This window comes from Anarrhichthys ocellatus, unplaced genomic scaffold, assembly GCF_004355925.1.
Source record: "Anarrhichthys ocellatus isolate YVR2014 unplaced genomic scaffold, GSC_Weel_1.0 scaffold54, whole genome shotgun sequence".
Lineage (NCBI taxonomy): Eukaryota > Metazoa > Chordata > Actinopteri > Perciformes > Anarhichadidae > Anarrhichthys > Anarrhichthys ocellatus.
The window spans coordinates 1,266,816-1,294,051 of record NW_022280084.1 but is presented as its reverse complement, the minus strand read 5'-3'; the positions used below and the strand labels follow the sequence as shown (position 1 = coordinate 1,294,051).

The 27,236-nt window shown below is 46.2% G+C and overlaps 1 protein-coding gene across 7 annotated transcripts in view; it reads right to left on the bottom strand.

Moving 5' to 3' along the window:
- Positions 1–27,236, bottom strand: part of pard3ab (par-3 family cell polarity regulator alpha, b) — a 213,604-nt gene that overhangs the window by 83,650 nt on the left and 102,718 nt on the right. For all 7 annotated transcript variants that reach the window (XM_031870765.1, XM_031870767.1, XM_031870766.1 and 4 more), the window contains 8 exons: positions 26,617–27,032; positions 24,269–24,408; positions 23,375–23,503; positions 20,678–20,713; positions 17,227–17,274; positions 10,148–10,336; positions 8,164–8,334; positions 4,192–4,345 (listed from right to left, as the gene is read on the bottom strand). In XM_031870765.1, coding sequence (XP_031726625.1) covers positions 4,192–4,345; positions 8,164–8,334; positions 10,148–10,336; positions 17,227–17,274; positions 20,678–20,713; positions 23,375–23,503; positions 24,269–24,408; positions 26,617–27,032 — 1,283 coding nt within the window. The remainder of the gene's footprint in view (positions 1–4,191; positions 4,346–8,163; positions 8,335–10,147; positions 10,337–17,226; positions 17,275–20,677; positions 20,714–23,374; positions 23,504–24,268; positions 24,409–26,616; positions 27,033–27,236) is intronic.

The following is a 27,236-nucleotide window of genomic DNA, read 5'->3' as shown; positions in this document are numbered from 1 at the left end:
CACACACACACACACACACACACACACACACACACACACACACACAATCCCATTTCCCTAAGCAGTCCAATGCGCGACACTGAGAATCCCATCAATGTCACAGTGTGAATCACTGCAGTACAATCAACTGGCAGCCACTGAGTAGAAAGCCAATGAATCTGTCAACTCTCTAGTCTAGTAAAAGGACGGGGAGGAAAAAAGCTTCTTTGTTTTAGTGCCAGCACCCAAGGGCAGCCATCCGCCAGCCACAAAAGCACTGCCATGTGGACGGAGAGTGCACGCTCACACGCGCGCACACACACACACACACACACACACACACACACAACCTTAGAATCAAACCGAAAAACACACATCTTTTCTTTTCCAGTGGCTGCAATCATTTGTGACAATAGGTGGCATTTCATTTGAGCTTCTCCAGGTGAAACTATTATCAGATTCTTTTTGTGCAAAACTACGGAGCGCTTGAGGGCAAAGGAGGAACACGAAATGGCCAGGAGGGGAGACGGGATGAAAAGATGTTCTAGATGAAAATGGAGACAACAAGAGGTGAGAATAACATGTTTTTTTTTCATTTTGTATAATTAGTAAGGAGGTTATTGCCATTGGGTGCTGGGCCTCGAAAAGCTATTGGCCTGAAGGAATAATTAAGTCGCTCTCTTATCCCCGGAAAATATCCAGAGCGCAGAGAGCCGGGGAGCGATCCAAGAGCCCGGCGCATGGGACCAAAACGCAAGCTGATACTTTTTGAATGGGAATGATGTCGTCTTCTGAGAAAGCCTAATGCATGATTCATGTTTGGTGGCACCCTTACCATGGGAGAACAGACTTATTCAAAGCAACCGCGAAAGACCCCACAGCACTCACTCACATTTTTATTTATTCAAGAGAGGTTTGCTGAGCACGCGAAGCTCTGCTTCGTATTCACACGTGTTCACATCTGGGAGCTGCCAAGCACATCTGCAGACTTCTACCACCGGTTCCGGAGCAGCAGCAGCTGAGGGCGTCTGCTGTCCACCGTATTTTTTAACCTGTCACGACACACAAGCCGTGTCTGTTTGTGAATCGCCACGTTTGTTCACGCACAGAAAAGCACCACAGTGGGAACAGTAAATCAGCCTGAGCATTCTGCTGCAGTCATTTCAGGACCACACAGGTATAAAGAGGGCCGGAGCGGCTCTGTCGTTATCATTATTAATCATTATGCAGTGGTCAAACTTTATTTTAAAGGCTTGGTTCACCCAAACTACACACAAAAGAGCCTCTGCTAATTTTAGGGGCATCTAGACATGCAACGAGTTTTGGGTTGAAAATGTCCTTATTCTGAGATATCTGTCTCTGAAATAAAGAGTTAATTTAAATAGAAAACAGCAGCAACATCTCTGGATAATCCACACGAACATGCCGTCAATAGATTTCTTTAGAACTACTTATCACTGAAGAAATAGTTCCAATAAAAATATATATATTTATATTGTCTTGTCTTCTTTTTCATAGGGGGCACTTGTGTGAAACAAACCTTTAATTCTAGAACAAATGGAAAGTTGTTATGTATCGAATTTACAGTGATAAATTAAAGGTAAAACATGCAAACCAATAAGCAATACATTCCTCACGCATTGGAGCACTTAAAACACGGCAATGTTAGATTTGAATATATCGTGGAAAAGAATGAATCCGTGATTCAAATTATGAAATCACCTGTAAGGATGTGACTGAGTGGGGGGGAGGCCGGCTTAAGCCCTGACCCCTGCTGGCCTTGATCCTCTGTTCTTTGCCCACAGTGGCAAATTAAACAACGCTTCCACAGCTTTAACCCTCCCCCTACCTCTCCAGTCACACTTTGACGCAAAACCACAGAGTGACGTCCTCACAAGGCTGGGCTGCTTTGATGTCCTGAGGTCGAGCGCATGGAAACAAATTGGACCAACGGCTCCAACTTTTATCACCAACTTGATTTAAACTGATCCAGAGACCACAAGGAAGGAGGAAGACGATCCACAATATTTAGCATGAGAAAATGGGGTTGATATTTTTCCTACGGTGGTGGGGGAAAAACCCGACTCCACTGGGCTGATTAAGTGTTTAATAAGCAGGGAAATGTCTCCCGTGTCCGGGATAGTTAGTAATCATACGGTGCACGGCCAGAGGGCCTCGGAGGGTTTCTTGCATCTGGCGTCCCATCTTGTTGAGGTGAACTATCAGAGGAAACAGGCCGCTCTGCTTTCGCCACCCTGACATCGGAATTTACCCGCTGAGCTCTGCCAATTTGTAGCGAGGTCAACCAACACACGTGACGCGAGGATGAAAAAGCAGCAGGTGACGGTATCCGATATGTGCCCGCTTGAGTTTTAATCCCGGGGCGTGAGGCTTGCGTGTCCCTAAACATCGGGACTACACCATGCTGCGGTGAGTCAAGGTGAGGACCTCGCTGTTCTGTATAATCCTCCCGTTCTCGTGCCGGTTTGATGATCGTATACTGAGTCCCATTAAACTGTATTCAGGGGGAGATTGAGGGCAGAGAGACAAACACCAATAACAACTTTGCATTTAATCTGTCATTTAATCAGATTTTTCTTTGCTTCCTTGTCATTTTGTCCCGGTAACTGTGTTTGTCTGGATATGTCCAGCTGGTAGCGCCGTGTTGAGTTTCTACTAAGTTATCTGAAGTGTTCTAGAGCTGCAACAATTAACCAGTTAGTTGTCAACCACTACATTAGGATTTAAGACATTTAGATAAGTGATTTAATTGATTTGAGTGATTATTTAAGAAAAAAGGTCAAAATTCTCAGATTCTTCAATTGAAATATTTTCTGGTCTTTTCTTGTTACTACTCTAATCTGAATATCTTTGACTTGTGCACAAACACAAACAACACTGATCGTAATTTTTCACCATTTTCTGAAATTTTATAGACCAAACAAATAAAAAATAATAATCAACAAGTTAATCGACAATAAAAATGCATCATTAGTCGTATTTCCTGACTCCTACAGCACAGAGTTCTAGAAGCACCGGGCCCGCACACACAGTCGTCAGCTCCTCTGGTCGCTGATCTTGTTTGCCACCGTTGTGCAGTGAACCCCCCCCCCCCCCCACGCTCATTATGAGCCCACTGTGTCTGTTAAGCATGGATGAACACAGCCGCGCTGGAACTTCACTTATTAACACTCCCTCTGTCAGTCAGAACTCACACCTTTCTCTTGTGTGCGTTTGAACAAACAAAACGGTGTCAATGTCAACCAATTTGCATGAAAGGGAAACAGAGTTCATACTTTAGTGTTATGTTGCATTGATTAATGAGGTTGGAGGAGTTGGTAGGAGCTAATTAAAAAAAGAAAAAGTTGACTCCTCCGCTTCATTAATAAACATTTAAGGTTTTTAGTTTACCTTTTCTCGACCTGCTTGCAATAAATTAGCAGACAAAGTGGTTTGTGTCTCTTAAGAAACACAAAGACAGAACTGCAGAGGACACAAGGTGATATTTAACACAGCTGAGCAGTTACAGCAGCTGGTGCACAGAAGCCCTTCTTTGACATCTTCACCACCCGTCCATCAATCATTCAAACGCAACACACACGCAAACCTGTATGCATGCGTGAGAAGCTCTCACACACACACGGATACAAAAATGCTTGCTAATCTCTTTCACTGAGTCAAACTCTCACTCTCACACACACACACACACACACACACACACACACACACACACACACACACACAGGTTAACAGACGGACAGACTGAAACGCATGCAAACTAACACACAGACACGTTCTAATAACAAACAGCCATCAAAACAGAATCAATCACTGGTGAGCATCTGCAGCAACAAATTGTCCAGGGGCCATTTTTCCGTCTCTCTCTCCCTCCCTGACATTTTCCGAGACATTAAAAGCCACTGAGTCTTGACAGGAAGTGAGCCCAGATGACAGAGTTAGCATATGTTCTGTGCTGACACAACCTGACAGGTTAAGACCATGGGATCTAGCAGGAAGACACACACTAACAGAAGGGGGATCTGTTTCATTGATTCGATTCTTTACAGATATTCACTATGTAATACTGAGCACCAGTACCAGTCTGAGCACAGGAACATAGCACGGCATCAGACCGAGATCGACCTGCGAGTGCACGTGAACCTCAAACCAGGATCGGGTATTGGAGGAGGGAATAAGTTGGGCCAGTCTTACCTATCGTGCGCGGCATCATGCCTTGTCGTGGCATCAGGTTGTCGTCGAGGCCTTCCAGGCCACCGTACAAGGAGTGGGAGATCCGGCGCTCGTGGTCGTCCAGGGACGAGTTCATGGTCTGCTGACTGCCCCCCAGCGGACTCCCCGGTGTCTCCTGAACGAGGAGGGAGGTGATATTTAGAGTAATTCAGGTTTTATTTCTATTGCTCTTTTATTAACCAGAACATGAAATGGTTGATTCCTTCTTTGGCTGAGCACTGTATGGTTTATTCCTTCTGAATATGCTCATTAAAAACAGATTCTATATGCCGCTCTGGGCTCCGTGTGGAGTCTTGTGGATGCAGTGAGCAGTTAGATGTGTTGTGACCGGTATTGTGTTAATGTGTGTGCTACACCTCCTGTTACAGCCACAGCCAAAGTCCAAACTGGGAAAAGCCTCCATGACCTATACACAGACATGTTAGCCGTGTGCTAAAGGGTACCGAATGGACACAAGGGCAGCTAGCCACGCTAACGCTAGCAGTGTGATAACCATGATGAATGAGCATGGATTTCCAATAGGCTGTAAAGCCACGGGCTGTTAGCGAGCTAGCGTCCCCCCTGCGGGGGTGGGGGTGGGGGTTGTTAGCTTGCTAGCATCTTGACATTTCCCTCGGGACCCATGATGACACTCTCTTGTTTGCTGGACAAATAGACCATTGGCTGGCCCCGTCGCCCGTAAACGCACAGCCACTGCCGGAGAAGGCGTGTGTGTGTGTGTGTGTGTGTGTGTGTGTGTGTGTGTTTTCGGTTGTCCATTGGAAAGTTGACTGTACTGATCTGCTTCGGTCTCTCTGCATTTATTACTGAAGGCGATGACGGCTCTGGCCATAAAGATAACCATCATCGCCGACGTCGCATAACGAGCGATAACAACCACGCTGGAGTCGATGCTGGAGCCAAATCAGCCGCATCAATGACTAGAATGACATCGACTTTGGCAGAAGGTTCTTTGCCCAATGATCCTTTCAGCTCACCAAACTGTCGAGGTGCTGGAACAACCAACAACGGGTCCAGCTTACAGGAGAAAACTCACGAGGGTGCATTAGGAGGCAGAGGAGTGTGAGGTGTAATGAACAGGATTTCAGACTTGTTTCATGAACAACCACACATGCGGTTCCCTCAGTATCTATGTTGTACCCAGAGCTTTGGGACACGTTTTAATGCCACGGTGTATCAAAAGCATTCAAGCATTGTTATTAAAACATATTAAAATGGTGACGGTGCTGCTTTTAAATGTTGTAGTCGGCTGACTTTAACCTGTTCGGTGTATCAATCTATAACAACAAATCATGATTTAGATTAGCACTAGCATTAATTGTAAGTAAGTTTACTTGTAGTTTTTTGCTGTTTTTAACATTTATATTCAAATAAATATGTATTTCACCACCACAGCTACATATCTGAAGGTGCTGACAGTTCTCTGACACAGCAAATAAACTATCATATAAGGAAAGCATATGTCTTCATGTTTTAGGGGACAGGTTGAGCTGAGACAATATGGACTCACCGAGGACAATTATAAGATCTGGATGTAAACTCTGACACAGTAAAGTAACTAGAGCTTTCAAGTACATGTATCAGAGTATAAAGTACAAGATCACCGGCTGACATGTAGTGGAGTAGAAGTATAAGGGAGGGTAAAATGGAAATACTACTGTAAGGTACAAGTACCTCAAATTTCAAAAGAGCAGATCCAAATAAATATATTTAGTTACCTGTCCTTGAGCAAGCATTCTAACTGCTACCGCTTCTAGCACACATCAGAGCAACATCAAGACATCCAGTGTTATCTGAAGTATTTATGTCATCGTACAGGTTTGAATCACACCTAACGGAGCCGAGCGGAGCTACACACGGATGCAACAAATCTTACACGGAAACCAAGTCATTTATAAGGTCGCCATATGGTGGCGTGACTGTTGGCATGTGCTTGCTCTTGACTTTCAATGAGATAGTTAATGAATTGCCCCCCGAGAGGAAATGCATATAGCCGAGAGGATTCGCCATACCGAGGTCGCATCGACAAATCACGCTCGCTGCATATTCAGGCTGATAATTGAGCTCCGGGAAGGTCTCCATCCCCGCCGGGCGCCAAACAGGTGATGAGGCAGTGTTGACGCGTTTGTTTCTACGGGGATGGAGGAAGGAATGGAAGCAGCAGGGCTCGTGATTTATGCATCGGCAAGCATTTTGAGATTGATTTGAGGATCGGCTGTCAAGGGGATGGAGACACGGAGGGCAAAGTAAATACAGGATTATTTGGTGCCATATGTCAGTGGGTGTGAACATATGTCAAAATAAGACAGCTTTCATCCCATGGTAATTAAGTATTGTTTAATTTGGACAAATATTTGATGGACAGCTGGTTATGAGGAATTAAGAATCTATATGTGACTTTGTAAACCAGCTCTGAGCAGTATTACGATGTTGTTTCCCTCCCCTCTGAGTGTCTTGGACACTTTCTTCTTATAAATAGCCTGACACGTGGACAGCCCCCGGCCATGCCTCCGGCTCTGCATGTGAAGCAGAGATTGACGAGACTCCCCGCGCTCAGATTTTATTCATCCGCCGCGCTGTCTGTTAAGTCTCACTGCCTTGACATGGCCGCAATGCGCCCAGACACACCGGGTATCCGTTTGCAGACGAACACACGGAAAAAGATCCTTGAAAACAAATGCATACATGCATAAGAGGGATGTACAAAAAGTGCCAGCTACACACTCGTCTACACGCGCGTGCGTGCAGACACAAAGACGAGTGCACGAAACACACCTCCAGGCTTAGCCTCTGCTTTCAATTACCAGACGGGCCGAGGGGAAATCAAAACTTTGACACACCAGGTTGGAAAAAGGAGAGCGGGGAAGCCAGGCAGAGCTAGAGGCGTACGCACGCACACAGACGTGCACGCTCATACACACACGCACAGCCTCGGCTTTCAAGCAGGCGACAGGCCAAGGTGTACAGAGAATGTAAAAACATGACATTGAAGGGGAGGAGAAAAAAGAAAAAGAAGAAGAAGTTGTGTAGCTCAGTTGGCAGCCATGTTTTTTTTCTTCCTCCAGGGAGGAGAGCGTGCGGGGGAGGTTTTGGTGAACTACCATGACCTGACTACTTACTTTTATTTCATGAAACGTGTCATTGCTGCTCATGAGGGTATTTCCCAGTGGGTTCGCTTTTGGGTTGTGTCGTACATTTATCACAGAAAGGGTCGTATTGAAGCGGCGACCTCCGACTCCACGTCCACAGAAGTGTCTTTGTTTAGGACAGCAGTGTCAGAGGAGCTCTACTCCAGGAATGACTAAACTAAAATACACTACGCACAATACAACGGCCACAAAATACATCATTCATCTCAAGCTTTACGCGCTAAAAATAAAGTCCTGACCAAACTGTAATCTGTAACTTGTTCAAATCCCAGATCAGCTGGGAAAGAAACCTCTGAGCAGTGAACGGACCCCCCCCCCCCCATTTACTCAACAGCAAATGTTGACATGTCCTTGTGCAGGGTGCTTACCACCCCAGTTTCTTTCCACTGGACTTCAACTCTAGAGCACCGCAGCTGCACTCTGAGGTGTGAATGTGTGAAACTGGAGTGTGAAGCAGGCCGCTGCTGTAAACAGGTCCTTTGTGCTCAGTCAGAGTAAATAAAAGGATGAATCAGTACGTTTACGTGTGCTGCGATATTTCCATACTGACCTCAATCAAAATATACGATTCCACTTGACGTGGGTTTATATTTTAAAAAGCATAGTTGATGTTTTACTTATTGGTAGGGATGCTCCGATACCCGATTCAAGATATGGAGACACTACCGACTCATATAGCTGGATTGGACATCTAGAATTTTAATTCCTGCTTAAGTTTTTACAAATTTTCTACTGAAAACAGCTGGACGGCAGAGAAGCACAGCCACGTTATTTCGTCCCTTACCTCGTTTCTTTTAGACACTCGTCGGGCCACAATCAGCTGGATCGTCCCTCGTTTGTTGCCTTCCGTCGACATGGACTTGCGTAGCGTCTCCATGGCGTCCTGGTTGGTTTTGGCCAATAGCGACTCTCCATTGACAGCAATCAACTGGTCGTTCACTCGCAACCGCCCGTCCTGTTGGTGGCCAAGGAATCACACTTGTTTTAGGTGGAACAGGGGATCTTTAGGGGTTAAAGCATGTCAGCTGTCTACGTCACATAGAAGTGGTTACATCGTCTGAAAGCTAGGAACTGAGGATGTCTTTGAGATGCACTCTGTGTCAACTTTTTCTCGTCATTCATTTGTAATAAACATTGTGTTTTGTTAATGCGCTTCTTCAAATGTTGACTTAATGTTGGTTTAAAAGTGTAGAAGAGCTCAGAACATTATGATGCAAGCTTATGACGGTCACCATGCTCTATTATGTCTCAAACGTTGCGGCTACCTTCCCGACAAGCTGGCATGACACGGTACCAAACTGAGCCTACAGCCTCTGAAAGCCAGTGCAGAGGTAGACGTGGCGTGGGAAGAGGTCACACTCGTCACAGCACAGAGAGGGGAGGCTGCACACGTGTGAGGAATAAAAAGCAGCTGCATCTCCCATTTAACAATAACCGTAATCTAATCAAGACAGCCTCGCTCACAGAGTGTATCTGCTCCTCGTCACGATCTAATCTCTTACAGAGAAGTGTGCTTTTTAAGTTTATTATTATTGTCTGTCAACACAAGCTTGTTAGTATGAATAACAATCAAGTGGAAAGACAGACAGCAACAGAGAACAAGGCACTTTGTGTGAATGTGAACACAGATAGTCGAGGACAAAGTCACTTCCCCTGTCAAGGGCACATGGAGGGCTTCTAAACATCAGCCCAGTGTGCTGCTGGACAGCTCGCTTTCATTCTGTCACTTTCAGACAGAGTGTCCACAGATAACAGGAAGTTATATTTAATGCCATCTATCACCTTTTGAAACATGTGTGTGTGTGTGAGACAGGATGTTGGGTTTATCTAGAACAGGTGAGAGCAGCTCACTATAAAGGCGGTACATCTGGTTCAACAGCTTTATGTCTTCTATCAAAACTTCTATTTCTGCTGCTGAATAAATCCACTAATTGTGTCCGCAAAATAAATACAGAAAGAATATATGTTTAGGTTGATATTAAGACCGTATGTCTTTAGCAGGTCTCTGCTATCTGGTAACATTGCATTTAAGATTTGATTCTCTTAAGTATCTGCATACTGCATGCTGTCTCATGCACACTAATCCTTTGGTGGGTGTTGATCTGCAGGGGCATAAATACAGACACGGTGCTGTAGCACTGGGGCCCAGCTGGGTGGGGGGGAGGCGAGTAGAGGGGGCACTTTACCAATGTGATAAAAGGAAAATAATCCCGTTCATGTAATTCAGATGAACATTTCATGAACACACCTGAGATCAGCGAACATCACATATTAATATAATTATGGTGCCATTTGCTATATATAACCTTGAAAAGGCAAACCCATCTCCATCATGGCTTTCTGTTTTTTTTCTTCTCTTTTGGGGAAGATGATATTCTACATAAAGCATGTATTTAAAAAAACATAAATACACCATAAAAACTATTCAGTTAAATTAACAATGTCTAATTTTCTTCGGTAAATAGAAATAATCAATGATGACTGCTGTTTTATCCAGTACGAGACGATATACATGAGCATGTTAAGGCGCAATATCTGCAGAGATTGACCAGCTGAGCACATCTGCTACATAAAAGCGTCAGTAAGTAACGAGGGCCCGACATAATAGTGTTCATCGGGGCCCGTCGCAGCAGACAACATGAGTTCCTGCACTGATAGAATCTTACCTGTAGCAGTTAGCTAACAGAAAAAAAGGTTTCTTAGAAAAACGATGCCACTCTTTAAAATCCACTCAAACCCTCCATTAATCACAGCAGACGGTATCGCACCTTGCAGGCCGCCCCTCCATTGATGATGGATTTGACGAAGATGCCCAGGTCAGCATGGTTCTCCTTGGAGCGGTTGCCTTTGACGCTGACACCCAGCCCAGCTGAGCCCGAGTCACTGAGGGGGATCTCAAAGGTCAGGAACTCCCGGGTCCCGTCCGGAGTCAGGACCAGCTCGTCCTCCTCTGTCTTCTGTAGGAAGGGGGGGGGGGGGGCACACACAGAGATTCAGATTCTAGACTGTATCTAGAATAACATAAATAATAACAGAACCAGTAGCAACAGTACCACAGTGCATATCTAATTATACATGCATGCATTTCATTGAGCCTAAAGCAAGAACACAAAAGCCCCTTCAGCCTCGCCCTGCTTTCCCCGTGTTCCTGTGGGTTATAGCCAACGGGCCAAAGATACAAACACGTTCATTCGGCCACTTGAGGTTAATGAAAAGCCCCTTGCATATAAATTGCAGCCGGGCAGATAGCAGAGAGGTAACTCAGAGTGCGAGCTCATTAGCTCCATCAGATATATTAGTGTTAAACAGACCAGTGCTCCTAAGTGTTGAATCAGGTACTTAGTAGAAGCAGGCATGGACTTATCTTCTGTAATCAGGCCGGCACAATGCTGCGGTTCATCAGTACCGAAGCATTTAAACTTTGAGGAAAGTATCAGATGACATTAGAGGGAGGATTTGATCAGAATCGGGAATGATGAACATTGGGAATGTAAAGGTGAAAAGTAATATGGGAAGCTCTTAATCTACACATGAAACAGACAGTCGGTGTTGTTTGTGTCTGGTTCTTAGCCTGAAGCTGGTTTCCATCAAAACTATTAACAGCTCCACTGAAGCCCCGCCTCCAATATGTTATGCGTTACGATGATGGTAAATGGGCGGCTTTTATATGCCTCTTTTATCCAAAAACATTTATAATGTTGCCTCTCATTGACCCAATCTCACTCTCTCACACACACACACACACACACACACACACACACACACACACACACACACACACACACACACACACACACACCAATAGCAGGAAGCTACCATGCAAGGTGCTGGAGCAATTTATTTTTTCAGACATATGGACGGGAGGAGCAGGGGATCAAACCGCCAACCAGGCAATCAGTGGGCAAGCCGCTGCATCTCCTGAGCCTCAGCCGCTAACGACACAGCGCTGTGTTCCAGTTAAAGCGAGGCCTGAAGAGAAGCGACTGCAGGTGGAGAGCGTTCACTGTGAGGCAGCTGCAGGTACACCACGTCCTGCGCATGGAAGTGTTTCATTTTTGCCAAAAATACAAACTTCTCGCTTCATTCCATATCTTTACGCCTGCATCTGTCGGCCTATTTTTTTTTTTTTTGGGCTGCTTACATGATATTATTGAGTGCACACTGCGGTTAACGTTACTCATATCTGGACTTTAAAATGAACATAATTTGAAAACGATTAGCATAATCTATTCATCTCTGTATTCAATGCTGCAATAAAACACATAATCGGATTCAAAATGAATATAACCGTTTTATTACATTAGATTTACTGTCATTTTCATCCAAGTTGGCAAACGTCAAAGTTTGGAAGCTAGGCCAAGTCCGACACTTACTTCAGTCTGATCTTTTTCTTTAACAGACTGAACACAATTCCCTCTCGAAAGTTTGAGGAGGGATTCAGACAGAAGCTACCGAACAGCAGATTCGACATGCCGTGCACCTGGATGGTGAAACCAAGTGCGTCACACAGGCAGTAAACTTGCCAGTAACCCTGCATGAACACAGCAGCCTAATTGACATGCTGAGTGCTCTCGCTCTCCCTCCCTCCCTCCCTCTCTCTCTCTTCCCCTCCACAACAGGTGCTTCTCCCGCTCCTTCTCTATATTCATTTTCCCTCTCTCTTCCAGCTCAACAATAAAAAGCTATTCTCTCCCGCTTGTTATTTGACAGCTGTCCTCTGAATAGATGGGTGCGCGCACGCTCGCGCCTGGCAATTATTGTGCACGCCTAATGAATTCAATCATCGGGCTCGGTGTCAGCATGTCATTAGCTCCCTTTGTTTGCCGGGAGAGAGATGGAATTGCTCTGGGTTGAACGGGAGGAGGGGAGGAAAAGGGATGGAGGGAGAGGCAATGCGTGTGTGGGGGGGGGAGGACAGAAGAGGAGGAGAAGGGCAAAACGAGGATGTATGGAGAAAGAAGGAGAGGGAGGGAACAGAAGGAAGGAAGGAGGAAGATAAAAGGAGAAGCGAGCATGAAGAGAGCTGTCAGGGTGCATGCTCCAGGAAGACAAAATGAATGCTACCTGGAATATACTGTACATACCAGATTTAACTAAATACAAAAGCAGGAAGAAACAACTTACCGAGCAATAATTTACACATTAGACAACATGAATTTAATTATTTCGGAAACTCGAGTCCAATTCAATCTGCCTGGAATTGAATTTAAGGCCAATTAAAAAGTGACTAACAACGACATAATCCTCTTCAACTGCAAACGGTCGGAATGAGAAAACAGGAAATAAATTACGACTCAAATATATAAGTGATCGGTAGAGCTGATATGTGATGTCATTCAAATGTAACAATAAGACATTTATTAATGGATATGAAGCATTGTAAGATGGATAATGCCGTTAATAAAGATGAATGATTAATCTCCTTTACATCGAAATAAGGATTTTCATTTTCAAATCCCATACGCTGCAAAACACAAAAGTATATCGCTGCCTATCGATACAAAGAGCACAGCTGAGGCCTGTTTGTAGTGATTCTGTGAGTTAGCCAATACTAAATGAACCTGCTTATGCTCATTTAACAATAAACCAGTGGATTCATTCATATAGAATAATCTCATTACTGTATTACTGTTCTGACAAATCCACATTCCAAATTTCCCTCAAATTGTTCAGCCCTGCCTTTAAATAAAGCTGAGTTGAGGCCTTGATTGATGATCGTGAGGACAGGAAGGAGGAGGGTGACAATACATAAAGCGCGGGGCAGAGGAGGGAGGAGAGAAAGCTGAAAGTAAGAGGAGTTGAAAGGAGCTGAGAGGGGAGGGAGAGGAGTAATGGGTTCGAGAGGAGGGACGCAGGACGAATGGAGCGAGGGTGAAAAGGCGAGGGAGGGAGGAAGAACGGGGTGAAAAGAACGAGAGAGAGAGAGCGCGAGTGTGACAATGATGGAGTGAGCGAGCGAGGGAGTGTGAATGAAAGGCCGACAGAAAGGAGACGAATCCATGTGGAACACAAAAGGAGACAGACGCCGCCACCTCTCGCTGTTCGTCCGTATAGCTCCCTCTCTCCATCTTCCACTGCCTTTCTTCACCTGTCTCTTTATACTGCTCTCCATTTTCTTTCCCTTTTTAAACAAAATCCCAACTGTGCCGCTCCCCTTTCTAACCCTCATTTTCTTTCTCTAGCTTCCACCGTCTCCCTCCTGTTTTCTCTCTCTCTCTCTCTCCCCATCCTCCCATGTGCTTCTGAGAGTTCTCCCGCACCAAACCAGCTCGAGTAGCCGACGTGTTCTCTCTTGTTTTTTGCCACCGAGCTGGTGTTTGTGCCCCCTGAAAATAACAACCTTGCGTTTTAATGTGGACGATGTAAACAAAGCTTTTGGATGACCTGAGCATGCTCAGTGACGTCGGGAGGATGTCCTCGCACAGCATCATAGGAAATAGTACTGCTCGTCTGTGTAACAGGTGGCATCTATAAGCCAAATGATCGTTTTCTGCTTGTTCAGTTGCCCGACAACAGAAAGCTGAAACTCAGCAAAGCATCTGGGCTTGACTTCCCTTCTCCTGACCAGATGTTGGCTGTAACGCACAGTTTTGCCTCTGTGTTTAGACATAATTCTACCCTTCAAAACACTAGTGTGGATGCACATTGTGTTCTCATATTTACAGCGTCCAGCTCTCCCACCCACTGCGTTCTGTCACTTCCCCTTTCATTGACCTCTCCCTCTTGTTTGTTTGCTTCCTTCCTTCCTTCCTTCTGAAACCTCTCCCGCTCATCTAATATTTGCCTCGCACCCTCAGGACTCGTCCACTCGTCCTCTCGTCTTCTTCTCCAGTCTATCTTGAGCATTAAGTGAAATGAAAATCACTCCTCATTTACACTTTGTTCTTCTTCTCCCCCTCGACGCTCACTCCTCTCCCCTGCAGTGCCTGAAGCGATTAACGTGCTCAGCGGTGAGCTCAACTTTGGCCAAACAAACCTGTCGATTTGATGGCATCTGAAAGAGCCGCTCGAGGGGGGGGGGGCAGCGAAGGGTGTAATTGGTCGAGGGGAAGTCGGGCGTGGAGAGCATTGTTGGCTGCCTACTGTAGCACGATCTCTCTTTTTATCCACACTCTGACTCTCCCTTTTCCTCCCTTACTACCATCACATTAACCACTCCCCCTCCCCCCTCATGCTTCCCTCCCTTTGCCATCGACACTAATATAACCAAAAGTATGTGGACACGCTTCAGATCTTCATGCTCTCTCTCTCCCTCTTCTTCCCACCCCTCTCTACCTCCTCCTTTCTGCTGTCCTCCCTTCTTTCCGTTCCCCCTCAATTCACAACTCCGATTTCTCACCCTCACTTGTCCTCCCCTCCCCTTTCTCTCACTCTTTCCGGCGTGTCTCTCTGCAGCTCCATGCTGATAGACCATGAATATCAAATACCTGTGGCACAGCATGGAGGAGGAGAGCAAGGCAGGTGTGTGTGTGTGTGTGTGTGTCACGGAGAGAGAAGGCGGGTCTGTATGTGTCTATAGGTGCAGTGTATCAGTGCGAGCGCACAGAACAGCATGTGCACTCACTCAAATGCCATCCTTATATATTGTGCATGTACCAGCGCGCACCTGTTAGAGTGCCCAACACACACCTGCTGACACGTGACGACTATAGCGTGAAGGGGAAGAATCGATTCTCTCACACACACACACACACACACACACACACACACACACTCCCGCTTCTCACTAGCCGTCCCCAAACGAATCAGCCTCTCTACCACAACTATGTGGCTCGCTCTTTAGAGCTCCACAACCCACTAGAAACCATTTATAACCTCATCCAACCCCGAGCAATTAGACCAGCAGCTGCTCCGTGTCGCTCCACGTGTGTGTGTGTGCGCGCACACTAGCGTGCGCACACCTTAACGTGTAGTCAAAGTCATCCGAGTGTGTGCCATATGGCTTGTGAGTTTGCAATGTGTAAAAAGGCCCTCAGTGTAGTCTATGTAATTGTATCCTGTGAGTGTGTGTGTGAGTGGATTGTGCTGTATGGGTGGCTGTAATGCGTGTGTGTGTGTGTATGTGTATGGGCCAGGTGGCAGCTTGAAACATCACTTTAATTAAGCCGGAGAGCGTGTTCCGTGGTAGAATGGCCCTCTATGATTGACTCGTAGGTGCCACCAACAGGCCGCTACACAACACACAGAGAAAGTATCGAGCCTGCTGCCACAGGGCTGCAGCCATTAATCACCGCGGCTATCCTGTTGTGCTAATAATGATACCAAAAGTTATGCAACTCCTGCAATGATTCCCTGGGGTTGTGTTCAGATGTGTTCAGATCCTGTGCGGCAATACTACAAGGTAAGAGCACCCAATTAGAAGTAAAAGTCTAACATTTACATGTGAAAAGTAAGTAAATGCTATCAGCAGTATGTACACGAGTGTCAAAAACAGAGGTTCTCGTTTCTGACATCACATTATTATCTTAGTATTGGATTACGATTGTTGATGCATGAACAGATTTGCAGTTCTTATCTGGTAGAGGCGGTCATTCTAACTACTTTACCATGTGCAAGACTCCACCACGCCCGAAGGTGAAACAACCAATCAGAGCCCGAGGAGTCTCTCACAAAGCTGTCAATCACTGCCCGTGAACTCCGATCAAACTGTCAAACGAGGCAGCGCTGACCAAATATGAATCTGTATGTTACTGCATTGCTTATTTCATCGCCTGAAATGTTTTCAGAAACGTATTTCAGTGAACTGTTTAGCTATGAAATTAGGAGGTTTGTGACCCCGGTCGCCATGTTGAAAACAAAGCCCTGCCCACCGGGCGGAGCAAACGTTTCATTGTACAGTAGACTAAAATATGTTGATGGTCATTTGAGTTATCTTTCATGTACTACTGTTGCAATAAAGTGACAAAAACACGTTTTTAAAAAAAGAATTTGGCTTTATGTTTAACGAAATATGGTATAGAAAAAACATTGGTAGACAATATGCTTATTATGCAATGATTATGCAGGATCCAATCATTTATCGTTATGCTCATATTTATTGTCCTTAGATCCTTCTGCACTACTACTTTCATCAGTTGAGGTCTATAACATTCATGCTGCATCGCGAGCTGCCAACACATGCTCTGCTATGCCGAACGCTGCATCATGTCATCAAGAAAGCCTTCATCATTACACTCCAGCGTGCTAACAGATTGCCGTTTCATAACAGCTTTGTGTGTGCAGAGAGGAGAGGAAACGCGCAACGTGTGATAGATAGCATCTTGGCACGGCGTCGCCGCAGCATTACTGCCGCCGCCGCTGATGGCTTTTCAATATAGCGTCGCCGTAATTTCCCCATAAGCCTGCGTGACTAATGGCGTAAACAATGGAGGAGAATGTTCACGTTATGGGCCCATTATGGAACTATCAGGGCAGGCATGTAAAGACGGATGCCTTTGATCAGTGCTCTATTGTAAGAGCCAGGAGCAGGGGAGAGGATTTGCGTCTTTAATGTGTCTGAAGTGTGTGTGTGTGTGTGTGTGTGTGTGTGTGTGTGTGTGTGTGCGTGTGTGTGTGTGTGTGTGCGCGTGTGTGTGCAACAAAGAGAGGAAGAATGGAGTGAAAGAGGAAGAGGTAACACAGACAAAAACAAGAGAGATGCAATGAAAATCAAGGAGAGAGGGAATACGGGCTGCGGAGAACAACCCAACAAAGTGGTTGGTTTCTACAGACCATTGGCAAAGCAATGAATAGGTTAAGCGACTCCCAGTCTATTTGTGAAGCCACCCAATGTATCCCATTTGCCTTTTATTGCCCTTCTCCCGATACAGCGTAATGACCCAAGCTGGTGATGTCGTGCGGCAGTTACCTCAATCAGCCAATGGGGCTTCACCACTGTCACGGGCTGCCTTGGATGCTGAAGGGAGCAGTCAGAGGCAAAAAGAGTTAGACACAAAGAGCCGCTTAGATAGAGACCACGTAACATGTCAATGCAGGAATGTGACGACTCATAGAAGGGGCCAAAGACTCAACATGCATGGTTAAAGATGGCCGAGGTGTGGAAAGGAACACAAATGACTTTGCTGTACAGAAATGTGGAAGGAGAGGAAGTTTTTATATAATGTTTTGAAGCCGATATAGTGTCACAGGAGTAATGACAGCCTCTGGTTGACTGATGCAAAAAAAAAATAAAAAAATGGGCCACTTCTGGACCGATTGGACCAATTTGAAGAAGTGAGTGCTTTTTTTCCACTTCAGTTGTTGCATTTCGTCTGCCGTGAAACCCTCGACAGAGCTCTCTCTCTCTCGCAGGATGAGTCATGCCATGCCAGCCTAAAAAAAAAAAAATGAATTCTGCAAACCTGCAGGTCTAAAAGCTGTCTGTGAAATATGTTCTGTTCTATATTATTAATTGCCCTTTTCATAACTGTACGACGAGCTGGAGAATAGAAGGAATAACAGGAGAGAATCATCAGATACGCTGAGGCTCCACTAAGCCCAGCACCTAACCTTGACTGAAATCTCTTGACACCAACTTCCTTTATGCAAGCTGCCTGTGAGGACGCATCTTTAGATGTATGCACACAGGTAACACGCTCTACAAGCAGTACGACGAGGCATGAACGCACCAATATTTAGTGTGTGCATTGCACACTATGTGGCCCTGTTATGAATCAGTACGTCTCGGCACAAATGCTGCTGAACTCAAATGACTAACTCTTCATTGTGCCATTATTTGGTTAATCTACAATATTTTTTCCTTCTAAATATCATAAATACTGTAAAAAAAACACTTTTCAATAAAAAAAAAAAAGTAAGGCATCACCTTTTGCACAATTTTCCTCTCAACATCCGATGACCTCATCATCTACAGGAAATCTGGATCACTTAAAAAGGGATGCTTATCCATTAAAAGCAGCACACCCTGCATCTAAAGCTTTGCACCACAGCCTCTGTTGCCGTTGTTGTTGTCGGCGGCCGCGAGATGTTTAAAATGAGGCGCCGGACAACAGATAACATCTGAAAGGCGCTGAATCCATTACGGCGGTTGATGTTCCGGGAAAGGGTGAGGAGGAGAGAGAGGATCATCTGGAGGTTTGGAGTTAGAAAGGGAGGAAAGGAGGGAGGTGAGAAGATACAAAATGAGGAGGGGGGGGGGAGGGGGCCACAGTCGATGGTGCGTTTGCTCAATCTATCTGGCTTACGTCCCTGGTGTTGATTGGGTTTTAGGGAGGTTATCGTCCAAAACAAGGGAAAACGGGGCAATTGCTTTTGCTTTGCCTTAAAGGTGCACTAGGCAGCGTGTCAACATAAATATATACGCGTGTCGATCTACTGTAATTGTGATTCTGAAGATTTGCCTTCATCAGTTCCAGGAAAAATTGTCAGAACGAGACAGCACTTAACACAAACTGGGCTCCTGAAACAGCAGTTAGCAGATAATCCCCAAAAAAGAGCTGAACTCTCCGACTTGTATTCATCCATCAATGTATTCAATCCATTATGTTGCTGAGAACAAAACAACAGGAAGTGAAAAACAAAACTGAGATTTCTGCTCCTTTAAAAGATTAAAAAACCTTGTGTAGCTTGTGGATGCCAACCAGTGATGTGACATTTCCCAGTGTTGCCAACTCTCACGAACAAAGCAGCCGTGGAACAGCAGAAGGCGTCTTTCTCTACTCACTTTGAGGCTGATGGGAACGATACACGACGTCGTGTCTGAGCGTGAGCGCGCATGAGAAGCGCGCCAGCTGCAGTCGCAATAACCGACAGTTGTGCCATAAGGTCCCTCGACGGTGAAGATCATTCACACAGCTGGCAGCTACGACCGCCAATCAAATTAACCGGCCGATTAGGCTTCTAGCGCGCCGCGCAAAAACGCAACCAATTACCTGCACTTGGCCAGATGTGAGGACGTGAAGGCCGCGGTCTGTAAATTACAACTTAAGTTCGGTGTGTAAATGGAGAGTTATGGAAATCTGAATAGCCTTCTTAACATCGGCAGTGAAGACAGATGTGCTTTTAACAGCTGCTGTGATGAGACGGGTAGCGAGTGAGGAGTAGCGTTGAGGCCTTGAGAGACTCTACTGTAACAGTTGGAGACGTGTACGTACCGATTCTACACAGAAGGTAGATTTAAAGATGCAACTAAATCTGCTGTCACTGCAGGGTACAATCCACAGATCAGGAATGTTTCTTTGCATTCAGTGCCTGGGTATTTATGGATATGATACTTAAGGCTATGTATTGGCTCTCTCCGGCGGAGACATATCTCCACATTTCGTCATTTTTAGTTGTTCATAAATCAATGTTATTGGTCTCCCTTTACCGATGAAAGGTATTCAAAACAGCTTGTGAACACACATCAGAGCTGAAGGCAAACACTGGCGAGCCGATTTCGTCTGAGTCAGTGTTCCCTATACGTTTCATTATGGCCCCCCCACAGTTTCATAAACGGCGGGTCAGGGACAACCGCTCTGTGTGGGAGGATCCCCTCCTGGGACCTCTCCCTCGGAGCTGATTGGCCCTCGCCAGGCACATTTCCTCCGTGGCGGTGCGTCGTGACCAGGCGGCATCCTCCGGTTCTGCCGAGCGAAGCCGATGCGCTCTCTCTACTGACCGGCAGGAGTGCCTTTTAGTGCAAGTTAGCGTGCCCTTCAGCGCATTGCATGATGGTATATAGTGCTTGGTCTGTTGTACACTACGTTACGATGCATTGTGGGAGTCCACTATATAGGGTATAATAACTCTCACTCTGGCCCTGGGAGAGCCACAGTCGGCTCTGACTTGACATTTCGCCCCCTCAATAAAGCAGAACACAAACTAAACCGACTGTTTGTTATTCACCTCACATATCAGAGTGAGTCTGCAGCAAGACAGCCAACACTGACAACCTTATCCACAGCCCGACAAATAAAGCAAACCAATACAGCTCTGAGGGGAGTGATGGAGCGAATTATTCTGCAGCGCAGCCGAAACAGTCCACACTGATGAACCATGAAATTGTGATTTGTTAGAGCAACTCTGGATGGAGATTGGAATTAGTGTTACGGACTTAACATTTATCCGCATGGCTAGTGACTTGCACTTTGATTAACCAGCTGGTTTACTAGTGGACCCTGAATGCATGCAGAAGCTGTTGTTTTGTTTTATCCCAACCGGGTGATAACATTCTGTGTTTTTTTTCTTGTGATTAATAACACCATGCAAAGGAGAGTTCAGGCTAAATAAAGGAGTAGGAGGTGTTAAGGAGCGGGGGAGGCGGTTTGGGGGGGGAAGTGTGTGTTTAATTGCAGGCTGGTGTTGGGGCGGAGTCTTACCACATCTCTGGGGCTTTGCATCTGGGGCTCAGCATTCTAGAGGGTGGAGGCGGGACAGAAGAAGCACAGGTAATCAAGCAGAGATATTTACAGACAAATAAAGAGATAATCAGAGAACACAAGAAGGCCGTGGAAGGGCAAAGATATGGACAAACGGGAGCAGAGCGACGAGGAAATGTGGACGCGAGATATGAAAATGATCAGGATGGGTAGTGATGGCCGGGTAGTGTTCGCTCAGAGAAATACAATATAAACTGTGGGTCAGAAACAACTGAAGTGTTTGCGAGGACAAAATGCCACAATCTTCTGCTGAGGACCGCATTGGATTCTGTCCTATTTTTGAACCTCCGCGCACTCCGACAGTTTCAGTGCGAGTTATTCTCTCGTACCATCCAGCTGCCACAATCCAGACAAGAAGAAACTCTCCGTTCATCCAGATAAACGAGACCTTAGGCGAACTCTTAACAAGCAACAGGAAGGGCTTCGTGGACCGTTTTCTTTGCACGCTCTGATCTTCGGAGTATTTATTGACTAATAAATTGTGCTTTGAACACAATTTTATTTGGTGAGAAGTGATCGTTAAAAATGTGCACTTTGGTCTCTTAACAGGCTGCTCTACTCAGAGTTAACAAAAAATACTTCTGCAAGATGTTTATCTTTCTGACTGCCGACTGTGTTTAAGTATAATCACTTCACAATGAACGTCAATAAAAAAATGAGGCAGTAAAAACATCAAGTGTGCATGAATGTGCAGTGCATGAATAATAGCATATTAGCATAGAAATACCAATTTACATTGCAATGATAACGTTGGACTGACATTAATGTGGAATACCTAACAAGTATTTCCATCATTATGTGTTATCCAGCTTGTCCCGTAGCTCAAAGATCACAAACACGAGTGAATTCAGGAGCTCTCTTGTTGTACACCTGCTGCATGTGGGAGCTGCAAATACGACAGCTGTCGACTGTATTATTTCCATTACACTGCATTATGTTTAATATATAAAGCTTAGTAACTGCCATTTTTAATTCATACTTGTGTGCCGAGGAAATGTGCTGCTCTCTTGACCCTCTCTTGTTTTGATTGAGCTCCACTTAGTCATCTAGCTTGTGTTTTTATTGTTGCATAAAGTCTGTTACTGCTATATTTTTGCTAGCCGACATGCTGTTCTGTCGGCCCTTTTCTCTAAAACCCTTGAGAGTGCTTAGCCTACAGCTCGCGGCTTTGGATGAAGACTGAAGCTGCTCATTTTGTGCACTGGACCTCGTCTCCCTCGAGCCCCCCCCCCGCTGATAACCACACATCAAATAAATCCTACCATCTAACTACCAACTATACGCAGAGTCAGCTGGACTGGACGCCCCGCTCTAATCTGAAGATGAGTATCGACCAGTGTGGCAGCTCCTCTCATCTGACTTCGCCCGTGGCGACAGACAGCCAATAGCCTCCTCTGCATCCCTCGCTGTGATAATTGCCACCAATCAGCAGTTTGATTGACAGCACTTGCAAGTGAATGGCTGCTTGTGCCCCTAATGGCCCCCGGTGACTGCTGAGGGTGCTGGGAGAGACCATGTTTATGACGCCAGGGGAGGGGGAGCCGAGGCTGTCTGGTGGCATAACTCATGCTTTAACTCGATAAGGCGTGTGTTAAAGCCGGCCAGCGGGGCTAGAGAGATAGCAGAGGATCATTGACCGCCGCTGTGGAGTAAACACCAACGTGACTTAAAGCTTGCTAACATCGACAAAAAAAAAAAAAAAACACACTTAGGCCTCAGTGTTCTTTGTTTTTCGCCTCGGCCATTATGAGCTCACTTCCTCATCAAACAGCTTTGAAATAGCATCCAGATGGGCGGTAAATCAAACCTGGTTTTCCGCGGAGAGGATTAAGTGGAACATCTGGCGTCATGTGAAAACAACCCCGAGGACGGCAAACAGTTGCAGCAAACGTAGAAACGGTATTAGCAACGGTTTGTAGAAGTTGCAAGGCCGTGAGAGGCATCTGTCCAGACTGAGTGACGGCAAGCAGCATCCCAAAGAAACAGCACTGGGAGACTTGTATTGCTGTTTGCATGATGTAATGTGTGAAGGATTTCACCTGATTGATATTCAAGCCCTGTGTGTTTTTTTCCCACTCTCCGCCTTCTACCTGCCCTGCGTCTGTCTGTTCATCCCCACATCCATCAATCTGGAGAGTCGGCTCCAGAGGCAAAACACAGCGAGAGAGAGAAATGGAAACGCAGAAACGGGCGAAGGTAACTTGACAAAGCGGGAGGAAGGAGAGGGGAGGCTGACAGGTACAGGGGGGAGGGTGAGGGGAGAGGAGAGGAGAGCGTGATGGAGATAAAGAGGAGAGATTGAGCTCTACAGGTTTCCCTGTGAGGCTGGCCATGGCTCGGTAATAAGAGAGGAGTGCGGCGGTGGCGGAGCGGGACGATCAATCTGCGTGGTCGGCTAGCGTGTTGTGTTAGCCGGGAAAATGAGAAGACGACACGGCACTCGCTGCGGGGATTAACGACACCCATGACAGCACAGGAGAGAACAAGACGCATTCTCACACACATGTACACACACTCATAATCTACACTTATCCATGCATGGGGGGGTGTATACGTTGTGATGAGTAATGCATGACGCTGACGGGACGAAGAGTTGAAGGAATGTTCTGAGGGCGGGGGGGAGAATGACAAACGTACCGCGTCTCTGGGGAGGAAAGTGTCCTCCTGCCGTAGGACCAGCAGCCCCACGGCCCCGCCCATGGGCGTGGCCCTGAGCAGAGACACCACCTCCTCCTGGGTCCGCCCGTTCAGGTCCACGGCATTCACCTGAGCAGGAGACACAGCGGCTGGGTTTAGTTCCAAATAGGCTGCAAGCAGAAAATCCTCACTTCCATTTTAACAAAGTTCTCGTCCAATACGGTGATTAACTCATCATTTCATCACTAGTTTGAAAAAAAGCCTAAAGTGAGAAAAAAGAAATAAACCTGTGGATCAAAGGATTCAACGTTCCGTGTAATCAGAGTAATCCTTTATGCAAGGTGGGATAAAAGCTGTTCCATCCTGCTGCACAAGATATGAAGAGTATAAAAACATGTTCTTTGATTTAATTCCAGGATGCTCAATTACAAAACATAAGATATAGGAAGGAGTTAGTGACATTTTTCTCAACCAAAAATCATCAAAAATACCCGTTTGTTGGATTTGAATGGAACATATGGGAAAAAAAAAAAGATTTTAAGTGAATTCACAAAATGTGAAATAAGACAACCCAGTCACATTTTTGTGGGATGCCTAGATTAGAAACACGTGATTCAAAGCTGCCCTTCTTATGTCACATGCAGGCTCATTCAAATGTACGGCTCCTATCTTCACCCACGGCTGGAGAACTATACCTCCGCAAAGGTGTGACACATTTCCCGAGCAAGCCATTCAGAGCAGACTGGGCTGTTTTCGGCTTAAAGAGACAGGCGCTAAAACGGAGCGTTTCCGAACATTAAACATTTTTAACATTAAAGCATATAAACAGGTTCAAGTAGAAACCAAAAATACAAGTATGAACCTGAAAATGAGCGCGACATGTCACTTGCTCACCTCCAGCAACCTGTCTCCTGCCTTGAGGCGGCCGTCTTGGATGGCGGCTCCTCGAGGCAGAATGTTCTTCACGTAGATGGGTGCCGAGCCGCCGATGGGAACGTCCCGAGACGTTATGCTGAAGCCGAGTCCCTCGGGACCTGAGGGGTGAGAAGAAAGGTGAGGAGGTCTAGTGAGGGAATCTGGATTGATCTTGAGCTGAAGCTCCTATGAGTGGTTACAAAGTAGGGCTGGGCTATTGGACATAACGACGAAAGTTGACCGACCAAGTGTTCAGTCCCACCTAGTTTCTGGTGTGACCTGGTACTTACAGTGCACGGTATCTTCAGACGGTCTCGTTGTCTGTGCTCGTGTGGGCGGATGTGATTTTGTTTGTGTACATTTGTGAGTTTTGCTTGCAGCCCCTTAAGAGCGTATCATGATGAACCATTAGAAAACACACGCCTGTATCTCATAGCATCAACAACACAAACAGACTTCCTAATATTAAGCAAGTTAAATATAAATCCAGGAAATGAAGAGAAACTGCGTCCTGTCAGCGGAGAGCTGCAAGTAGATTTACCGTAAATAATTAAAGTAGGATTTATTGTGAGGCAACCCAACTGAATGCTTTTAAAGTAAGAAGTTGGACTGTGTAATAATGCAATAACACGCTGCCAGTAAGTAAGTTCAGCCTGAAGACTTTTAATACTTTTGCCTGATATTTAATTGAAGCCAGAAACTAGAAAAACAACCTGTGGCGAGAACAAATGACTGTCCAGAGTCTGTGTTTTATTCCAGCACGTCCACCTCTGTCAACATGCTCAAGATCAACACACTCAAGTCCATCCTTCTCCCCAAGCACTGATCAGGGCACTTCATGTATGTGCTTAAAGGAGCTTCGTTGGGAAACTGTTCCAAATGACCTTGCGTGTACGATTTCAAAACAAAGTCAATATGAGAACAATAATGAGCATCCTTGCTGTATTGGAGTACACTGGCCCTAATCCTGACTGAGCTCATGCAAAGAGCAGCAGAACGCTTAGCTATTCCGTTTCACATCCTCTCCCTAATCCCCTGCATTGATGAGCCAATCAACTTCCCGCAGCCAGACGAGGTGCGGCACCGTGGTCGCCGGTTAAAGCCTGTGGTGCTCCCGGCTTTAAACAGGGAGGAGGGATCTTTAGAACTCTCATTAGCTTGATTAAGACATACCTAAGCAATTTCCTGTGCAGGATGGGGATGCTTTGATTGATTCCGATATTCCCCGGGATTTGCGACGAGACCGGCGTCTGATCCGGAGCGCATAAACAACTGCGGGAGTTTAATCTGCGGTCAAAGCTGTGGGCTTCAGTCGGTACTCGAAAAAACAACACGGACGAGCCGAGCGGCCTCTCGGGAGTCGCCGTTAATCCCCGAAAATGTCTGCTCCGACAACGGCAAACAAAAGGTGGAATGAGAGAAGATAGCATCTTTGACTGAGAACAGATCTCCTGCCACATCGTGCACAGAATGGTTTGTTTTTTATTATTAATTATTGTATTATGACCAAGCAGAGAGTGGAAATAGCTTTCAGCCGGGTGTGAATATGCAACAACCAGCTGGTTGTTTCTATGCTTTATGTTCATGGCTGGATTCTCAGCCTCCGAGAGAAAGGAAGGGAACAGATTTGGGCAAGAACTTCAACGGGGCATATGGCGCGGCCCCCGTCAGACTGCCGTGCCGTGGCATTTGACAGCACACGGGCACCGGCGGCTGCTTAGCAACGAGCTCTCTGGCCCCCCGAGACCTGGCACCGACACCTGGTATCCTGTTGGCGGAGGTCTGCGCCACCTGCGCCAGCTGTCAGTCAAAGTGCTGCGCTCAGGAGATGTCCCCAAAAGTTTTACTCCCTTTTGTATCTCCACCACATCAGTATGCTAAACCCTGCACTTGTTTTTAAGCCTGTTGCATCAGTGTTCACATTCTGCACGCTTCTATGTCCGCGCCATTTCTAAATAAACGACCCCCCTGCACTTGTTTGTGATGCGTTAGAGATGAGGGAGTTGATGGTTTATTCAGTTGGAATGGGAACGCCAGGAACATAAACAGCATCCCTCTTTGTTTTTAGAGCCTGATGGGAGATTGTCTGGAAAGATTCAGAGGAGATCTTAAAAACCGAATGATGTAAAAACTACCATCCTAAAATAATTGGGGGTCTTTCATAACTAGCCATACCCAGTGTGTCTTCTCAAACATTTAACTATTCTATATAATCTCTGTCTGTGACAAAAAACACGACTCCATCAACTGCATCGTTCTATTGAAACGTGACCTGAGCATCGCAGCATCTCTGGGTGATAAAGTAGTCCCACTTCTCTTCAGCTCACCTTTCTTTAGCTGGATGTTGAGCCTCCTCCCGACTTTTTTGCTGTATCCTCCCGCAGGCGTGGCGTTCGCCCCCCTCTGAGGCGAGGGGGTGTGCCCCGTCGGCGGCTTTGCTGCGGAGACCACCGGGTGAGGCAGAGGAGTGTAGCCCTCAGTGTGGTCCGGGTGAGCGTGGGACAGAGGGTGGGGATGCGAGTGCGGGTGAGGTTGGGAGCCGTGCCGGGACATCCTGTGCGGTGCGTGGTCCGCGCCGGAGACCGTGCTGCCGGTCAGGGAGTTGGGGCTGAAGCGGCCCGAGGTGTACGCCGGGTTCCTCTCGACGTGGGACAGCTGCTCGTAGTGGGACTTCATCGACGTCGGCACCACGTGGAACGTGATGAGTGGGGAGCGCATGGCCTGGCGGAACATGTTCTGGGCTCTGGGACAAAAAGAGGAGGAGGAAGATATTTAAATGCCCTAAATGCCTTTCTCAGCAAACGCTTTTCTCTGCAAAACTTGCCAAGAGAAGCATCCCATCTAGCCGATGTTTCTCCCTCTCTCTCACACTCACTCACTCACTCACACACACACACACACACACACACACACACACACACACACACACACACACACACACACTGAG